Source organism: Capsicum annuum, chromosome 8 (genome assembly GCF_002878395.1).
Source record: "Capsicum annuum cultivar UCD-10X-F1 chromosome 8, UCD10Xv1.1, whole genome shotgun sequence".
In the NCBI taxonomy this organism is placed as follows: Eukaryota; Viridiplantae; Streptophyta; class Magnoliopsida; order Solanales; family Solanaceae; genus Capsicum; species Capsicum annuum.
The window spans coordinates 885310-894501 of NC_061118.1; the positions used below are offsets into that span (position 1 = coordinate 885310).

A 9192-nucleotide genomic window follows, 5' to 3' on the forward strand; every position below is an offset into this window, starting at 1 on the left:
TGTACCATTATAAACCGAATATCCCAACCCGCCCTTGGTATAAAAGCTTGATTTCGTATATACAACAACATAGTATCAATTAAAGCACACTCATCTTTAGCAAAACAAAGTAAAGCATAAAACTTTCCTACTGAACTTGCACTCCCATAACGATAAAAAGAAACCTCAGCCGAGATACATAAGTAAACGTCAGCTATCTAATCAAAAACAACACGCCATGAGAAAACAAGTAATCTAAATTGATCCATAAGAATCCGTCTAGTATGTAACTAGACTATAACAATCATTTATTGCATTTTCTAATCTATCATCCTATATTCGACATAATTTAAGAATGCGTAAAGTATACCAAAGTTAAAGCTTCCACCTTCCTCGAAAATTTGATTTGCTGCTTAAACCTTAAAGCTCCATTTCATCGAATTCAACTCTCTTTTTCATCAGTTCCAAAGAGCTTCATCCTTGACAAAGCCGTCCTCAAATAACCTTCCACTTCGAATTTCCTAGGCGAAAGCTCCTTATACTTCGCGAATTGCTCTGTAGCTTCCTTATTCCTATCAAGCAAACTATATATCATTCCTTTACAAAAATAAGACCTAAAATCTTTCGGATCCTCTTTCTCAAGTTCGTCGTAACTCCTCAACGCTTCGTCAATATTCTTCTGCAAGAACTGTACTTGTGCTATTATAAACCGAATATCCCTACATTCCTTCAATTTCCCTTCGTCATCAGCAAGCTTCAACGCTTCCTCTAAACGCTTAATCACATTCGCTCCCTCACCACACCTATCCATTAACAACGCGTTCTCAAACAATGCCTCGAATGATAAAGGACTATCCAACAATATCTCCTCGAATACTTCCCTCGATTCTTGAATCCTACCCATTTCATTCAATAACCTCGCAACCAAGAACTTCCATTCTTGATTGTCAGGTTGTGCTAATAACAACTTCTTTAGAATACTCAAGCTTTCTTCGTCTTCCCCTGATTCTAACTTCTCCTTGAGGAGATTCTTTAACGCGTCGATTGCTTCAGCATTCGATTCCAAGAACTGTGTTAATGGGTTTTCTTGATTTTTTTTTTGTTGTTGTTGTTCTGTTAGAACAATTTGTGGGGTTTCAGCTCGTGCTGGGAGTTTCTTTAAGGCAATGGTGGCTGAGAAAATGATGGCTGTGAGTCCCGTGTACTTGAGGGTAGATACGAATGGGTTTGACTTATCATTTTTCGTTACGCAAGATGGAACCACGATGGCTTTACGAGGACTTGTTGTTGTTGTTGTTGGGACTGTGAGAATGGACGGAAAGGATGATGATGAATTGATAGTTAAAGTGGAGTTCATGGTGGGGTGACGGAGGTTTACGACGGCGATGGGAGGTTTACGGCGGAGGTTTTAGCAGAGTGTGTGGTAGGGTTTAAGAGTTTTGGGAAAAAGTACAAAAAGGAGAAAGAAGGTTAGGTGATGGACGACGCCCGTCTAAAAATTGAATTGACCGATAAATCAAATTGAAAAAATTGTTATAGATTTATTGATACAGGGTTATTGAGTTAACGATTTTTAAATAGTTTTAAAGAAATTTAATTGGAATATTAATTCGATTTTCGATTTTAATGTTTTAGTTATTGGTTAAATTGATAGCTTAATAAGATTATATTAAAATTATATTCAGAAGAATGGATCCTATTTTTAATTTCGGTTATGTCATCTATCCCCTTATTTATTATCCTTTATCTTGAGCTGAGAGTCTATCGGAACAGCCAGTGACGGATTTACATAGGGTCCAGGGGTTTATCCGAACATCCTTCGTCGGAAAATTATACTATTTTTACATGGTAAATTTTTTTTTTATGTATAAATAGTAGAGGTTGAACCCCCTTCGACTAGTCCATATATGTACTACTGAACCCCCTCACTGAAAATTCTGAGTCCGTCTCTGGAAACAGCACCTCTACTTCTTCGGAGGTAGCGGTATGGACTGCGTACATCTTACCCTCCTCAGACTCCACACTGTGGGAATACACTGAGTTTGTTGTTGTTGTTGTATATTCAGGAGAATGCAAAGATTGATGAAGATATCATGTACCATATTGGTGTAGGGTGGTTAAAGTGGAGGCTAGGTTCGAGAGCCTTGTGTAATAAGAATGCGCCTCATAAGCTTAAAGGTAAGTTATACAGAATGACAGTCTGATTGAGACTCTGTTGTATGGAGCGAAGTGTTGGCCAGTTAAGAACTCTCACATCCAAAAGTTGAAAGAGATAGATACGTGGACTTGTCGGGAGAGATAGGAATAAAAATGAGATTATTTGAAAGAATGTGGGAGTGACTTCAGTGGAATACAAAATGCGAAAATGAGATGAGAAAGTGCACGGATGCTCCAGTACGGAGGTGTGAGAGGCTAGCTATAGATGGTTTTAGACGGGGTAGAGGTAGACCGAAGAAATATTGAAAGGAGGTGATTAAACATGACATGGAGCGATTACAGATAACGGAGGACATGACTCTTTATAGAAAGTGGTGGAGGACGCAAATTAGGGTAGAGACTTGGTGGGTAGGGGTGCGTTCGAAGTAATAAAGAGGAGTGCTTTGTTTGTATCTGCACGTGTTGTTTCTTGTTCGTAGTGTTCTTAGGATGATTGTGGTCTCGAATTGATAGTATATAGTATTACTATGTTGGTATCTTATTTCTTTTATTATCTAGCGACGTGTTATCCCGTTTTATTGTTTATTTTTATGTTTTTTTGTTGTTATACTGTTATTTGTCCCGAGCTAAGGTCATCGAAAACAACCTCTCTACTTCATCTGAGGTAGTGGTATCGACTGCGTAGACTTTACCTTCTTCAGACCCCACCCCAGTATATTATTGTTGTTGGACTTCATCAAATCCAAATCAACCCATATTACTTATAATCAAAACTAGAAGTGGCGTATTAAAATAAAACTCGACTCATACCGTTTTAAAAAAGACTTGGAGCTATCAAAATAACAACATCTTCAAATCTCAGTCACAATTTCCATTTTATTCTTTTTCAAGTTAATAATTACTAACTTTAATTGAGTAGCAACACAACCCTCAATCAAATCATTTAAAAAAAAGTAAAACCATTTGACAAAAACATAATCCGTTAATTTATAATAATTTGAAAAATAATTACTCTTTAATGTAATTATCCATAAAAACACCATTTATAATATTTACAAAAGACATTCACTTTCGTTGGAAAAAAAAAAAGAAAAAAATATACGTCATGTGGATAATTTACGATTTCTTAAAGCTGTCTCCGCGCATTTATTGATGATTGATTTTAAATATTTGATCAATTCAACATCGAAATGTAATAATTTAAGTAGGTAAATATTGAATCGTTGAAATGAATAATCATTTAAATGTATTTTAATCAATTTGCTCATAATCTTATTTATGCAATTAATCGTTATTGGAACATTTCTCACGAGGCATATGTTCCATTTTGGGAGAAAATTAATTTTTAGTAATATACATCATTATTAAATTTAAATACGAGATTTGTTATTAAGTACGAAGGAGTATTTAATATTTCACCATAATCTGTAATCACAATGACGGAAATTCATTCGAATAAACACTTAATGAATAAATAATAAACTCATTCGAAACTTAGACACGTTCAATCAATTATAAAAAAGAATTTAAAAGTTCTCATTATACATTAAATTTCTTATATTAATTATTTTTTTTGATCTTTTATAAGAACAAGGGCGACATTCAGAGTTGCAATAACTATAGGGGTATTAAGTTATTGAGTCACTCTATGAAGATTTGGGAGAGAGTGGTCGAGGTGAAGCTGAGACGGATAGTGTCTATTTCGGAGAACCAGTTTGGATTTATGCCTGGCCGCTCGACGACGGAGGCAATTCACTTGGTACGGAGGCTGGTGGAACAGTATAGGGAAAGGAAGAAGGACCTGCACATGGTGTTTATCGACTTGGAGAAGGCATACGACAAAGTCCCCAGGGAGGTGTTTTGGAGATGCTTGGAGGTGAGTGAAGTCCCGGTGGCATATATCAGAGCAATTAAGGACATGTATGATGGAGCTAAACTCAAGTGAGGACGGTGGGAGGAGACTCAGAGTATTTCACTGTCTTGACAGGATTGCATCAGAGATCTACGCTTAGTCCCTTTTTGTTTGCTTTGGTGATGGATGTGTTGACGCGGCGTATTCAAGGAGAGGTGCCTTGGTGTATGCTTTTTGCAGATGATGTAGTTTTGATTGATGAGACGCGGGGTGTATGAATGATAAATTAGAGGTGTGGAGACAAACTCTTGAGTCTAAAGGGTTCAGATTGAGTAGGAGCAAGATAGAGTATTTGGAATGCAAGCTTAATGACGTGAGGCTGGAGAATGAGGTGGTAGTGAAGTTGGAATCACAGGTGGTATGTAAGAGGGATAGTTTCAAGTATCTCGGGTCCGTGATTCAGGGTAACTGTGAGATTGATGAGGATGTCTCGCACCGTAGTGAGGCGGGATAGATGAAGTGAAAGCTCACTTCGAGGGTGTTGTGTAATAAGAAGGTGCCGCCCAAGCTTAAAGGCAAATTCTACAGGGTGGTAGTCCGTCTGGCCATGTTGTATGGAGCGGAGTGTTGGCCAGTTAAGAACTCCACATTCAAAAAATGAAAGTGACGGAAATACGGATGTTGCGTTGGATGTGTGGGCTGATTAGGGGGGATAGAGTTCGGAATGAGACTATCAGGGAGAAGGTTGGTGTGAATCCAATGGAGAATAAGATGTGGGAAGTCCGATTGAGATGGTTCGGACACGTGATGAGGAGGGGCATGGATGCCCCGGTTCGTAGGTGTGAGAGGCTAGCTTGGGATGGTTTTAGGCGGGGTAGGGGTAGGCCGAAGAAGTACTGGGGAGAGGTGATTAGGCGGGACATGGAGCAGTTACAGCTCACTGAGGACATGACCCTAGATAGAAGATCTGGAAGACACGAATTAGGGCAGAACGGTAGGGTCAGTTTAGGTCGCTAGTGTAGGGAATTACTTGGTGGGGGTATTATTCTTGTTACGATACCTTGTTTCATGCTTTATTACGAATCTCTTTACTTTTCTCTGTTTACTATTACTTGTGGGTGTCGTATTTATGTTATGTCATCTTGTTTCATGTTTTACTATGAATTTGTTTAGTATTCCGTGTCTCAAGCCGGGGGTCTATCGGAAACAGCCTCTCTACTTCTTTAGAGGTAGAGGTATGGACTGCGTACATCTTACCCTCCCCAGACCTCACTATGTGGGAATACACTGGGTTTGTTGTTGTTGTTGTACTTCCATTATGATCGTTCTTTTCTTGAGCCGAAGGTCTATCGGAAACACTTTCTCTCTACCTCACCTCTAAGGTAGAGGACTCTATAAAAATACACTGAATACATTATGCCTCGATACACTCTTAACTTCGAAAAAAAAAGGGTTCAAAGCAATCTAACAAAAAGTAACGATAAAATGTACGTAAACCGTATCGCTACCTTCTTGTACTTCCATTATGATTGTTCTTTTCTTGAGTCGAAGGTCTATTGGAAACATTGAATACATTATGCCTATGTATAGACTGTGTATACTATACCTTTCTCAAACCTTATTTTATAAAAATACACTGAATATATTATTTTTATTATAAACCGTATAACTACTTCAAAACTAAAGACGTTATTTTCAATACGCTCTAAACTAAAAAAGGAAAAAAATAAAAAATCAAAAGAATGTAACAAATAAGTGTTATGTATGTACAAAATGACAAAAGAGTTGGTAACAATAAGAGGAAAAAAAGCCAAATTAACATTAGTACTTAAGCCTCTTTTTCTTCTATTCACACTATTAGAATTTTTTTTTTGGCTTTCCATTCGATGGTCGGTATCCGTATTGGAGCCTTGACTAATTTGGATCGCACGTTGCAGGGCCCATTAAGGTGGCAGCGCTCCCAACAGAGTTTTCTCCATACCCAGGGTCGAACCCTCGACTTCTGATTAAAGGTGGAGCAGCCCCATGCACCGCACCACAATCCATATTGGTTATTAATTAGAATCATTAATTGTAGAGTTATAGTAGAAATAAAGACATTATTATCTATACATCCTAAACTTAAAAAAAATAAAAATAAAGTGTACGTAAACTTTATCTTTAATTCAGAACTAAAAAAATTTATATAGCCAAAACTCAAAAAAGAAAGAGTAACATAACGTGTACGTAAATCTTAACGCTATCTTACAAACAAATTAACGATATTATTTTTGATACACTCTAAACTTTTTTTTTAAAAAAAAAGGTACAAAACAATCTAACAAAAATCTAAAATAAAGATATTGCTTTCCATAGAACCTAAACTCAGAAAAAAAGATTCAAATTTCTCTAACAAAAAATAATGATAAAATGTACGTAAACCCCATTGCTGCGTCAGAACTAAAGACATTATTTTTTCAATACCTTCTTAACTAAGAAAAAAAAAATCAAAACAATTTAACAAAAAAGTGTAACGGTTGTAAATATATTACAAAATTAAAGCCATAGTAATTACAAAAAAAGAAAAAAAAAAGGGAAAATAATCATAACTACTACTTTGTCAGTCACTTGTCTTCTTCTTCACAAATTCCAAAGCCTATAAAATATAATTATACGTAAATCTTATTTCTACCTGAGATAAATATATTATTTATAAAAAGATCAGAAAAATAAGTAACATATATAAAATAAAATTTCATCACTGCCTCAGAAAGAAAGACATTATTTTTTATAAACTCTAAATCCAACAAAAGAAAAAAATAACATAAAGTGTACGTAAATCTTATCGCTACCTCAGAAATAAAGATATTATTTTCGATAGACCCTAAATTCTACAAAAGGTAAAGTATAACGTAAAGTGTACGTAAACTTTATCGATATTTTAAAATTAAAAACATTATTTTTGATAGATCCTAAATTCAACAAAAGAAAAAAGTATAACATAAAATGTACATAAACTTATAGCTACGCTCAAAATTTAAGACATTATTTTTGATATACCCTAAATTAGAAAAAAATAAACTAACATAGAGTGTACGCAAACCTTATCGCTAAACTCAAAAGTAAAGACATTATTTTTGATTAATCCTTAACTCAATAAGAAAAAGTAACAAATCATACGTAAACCTTATCGTTACCTCGGAACTAAAGACACTATTTCCGATAAACCCTAACCTCAGAAAAGAAAAATTATAACACAAAACTAAATTTACATAAACTTTATTGCTACAGTAAAGACATTATTTTCGATAGATATTGAACTCAAAAAAATAAGTGTGTTAAAGTATACATAAGCCTTATCATTATCCGAGACTAAAGACATTATTTTTGATAGACCCTGAACTTGAAAAAAAAAAATAACACAAAATATAATAACGTAAATATCACATATATTTTATTATAAGCACGTATCACCAGAAGTTTCAAGTGGTTAATGGGTCGTCACTTTTGCGTGAGTCGATTTGAATTAAATTTGTAGTACGATTTTTTTATATATTTTTAAAATCTATTCAGATTTTTAAAGTTAAATCTTTATAAAATCTTTAATTACTTACTTAAAACTTTTTAAAATTTGGTACTTCTGATTTTAAATCTTTCATATTTAAAGGGCAGCCCGGTGCACTAAAGCTACCGCTATGCGCGGTGTCCGGAGAAGGGCTCCACCACAAGGGTGTATCGTACACAACCTTACCTTGCATTTCTGCCAGAGGATGTTTCCAAGGCTTGAACCCGTGACCTCCTGGTCACATGACAACAACTTTACCAGTTACTCCAAGGCTCCCCTTAAAAAAAAAAAATAGTGATTTAGAATTCAACAGTAGTTGATTTAAAATTCTTAAACTAATGAAAAGTTTATTAGTTTTCATTAATTTTGATGAATTAAAGGTTTTACTATAAATATTTAATTAATTTTCAACTCTTAAATATTAAAAAATTAGTAAAAAGACGATTTTATCTAAAATATAAACTTGTAATGAAGGACAAAAAGTTCAAATAATATTTTCAAGGCCCTTCACACTTTTAATATATATATATATATATAAAATTATAGATTAGATATAGATTATAGATATAAATATAAATACTTGTTTTTAAAAAGTTTAGAGTGTACAAATAATGTCTTTACTTGTGATGTAGCAATAAGGTTTATATATATTTTATGTTATATTTTTTTTTTTCAAGGTTAAAGTTTACGTGTGCGAGGCACATGTGGGGCACGTGCAATTACACTAATAACCCAAAATATACATATAACTAACTCAAAAATAAAGACGTTATTATCAATACCCTCCAAACTAAAAAGAAAAAAAAAAATTCAAAACAATCTAACAAAAAAATGTAACAAGTGTAAAAAATCACAAATTAACATAAGTACTTAAGCCTTTTTTTTTCTTCTATTCACACTATTACAAAGTGGAAGTAAATTCTATAGTTATGTTAGAAATAAAGACATTATTATAAAGTGTCTTCAAAATATTGTTTGAATTTTTTGTCCTTTATTATAAGTCGCTGCTTTAGACAAAATCATCTTTTCACTATTTTTTTAATATTTAAGAGTTAGAAAATTAATTAAATAGTAAAATATTTTCTTATTAGAAGTCATCAAAATGAATGAAAACTAGTAACTTTTTCATTATTTTAAGAATTCTAAATCGACTAAGGTTGATTTTAAGAAGATTTTAAAACTGTATAAATAAATATTAAAGCGTTGAAATAAGAAAAATATAAGAAGAACCAAATTTTAAAAAGTTTTAAGTAAGTACTCAGAGATTTCCTAAAGATTTAACTTTAAAATTAATAATCGTACTACAAATTTGGCTCAAATCAATCCACACAAAAATGACGATCCATTAACCACTTAAAACTTCTGGTAGTAAAATATATACGTGCTTATAATAAAATATACATTATATTTCCGTTATTATATAAAAGTGTGAATGATCTCTGAGAAGTAATTTGAATTTTTGCATTTCATTAAAAATCTTCGCAATAGATAAAATAGTCTAATTTTAAAACAATCAAACATGTGCGAGGTATGTGCGGGACACGTGCAGTTACACTAGTAACCCAAAATAACATAAACCTTACTGCTACACCAGAAGTAAAACTATTATTTTCGATACACTCTAAACTTCAAAAATAAAAGTATAACACAAAAATATACA

At 33.5% G+C, this 9192-nt stretch overlaps 1 protein-coding gene across 1 annotated transcript; it reads right to left on the minus strand.

Moving 5' to 3' along the window:
- Nucleotides 1–218: 218 nt before the first annotated feature.
- Nucleotides 219–1831, minus strand: LOC107838745 (protein SLOW GREEN 1, chloroplastic). Its single transcript, XM_016681930.2, has one exon. The coding sequence runs from the start codon at nucleotides 1334–1336 to the stop codon at nucleotides 422–424; it is 915 nt and encodes a 304-aa protein (XP_016537416.1). The 5' UTR covers nucleotides 1337–1831; the 3' UTR covers nucleotides 219–421.
- Nucleotides 1832–9192: the final 7361 nt, after the last annotated feature.

Excerpts from the sequence above, each read along its gene's own strand:
- LOC107838745 (XM_016681930.2), bottom strand. The coding sequence starts at position 1,336 with ATGAACTCCACTTTAACTATCAATTCATCATCATCCTTTCCGTCCATT.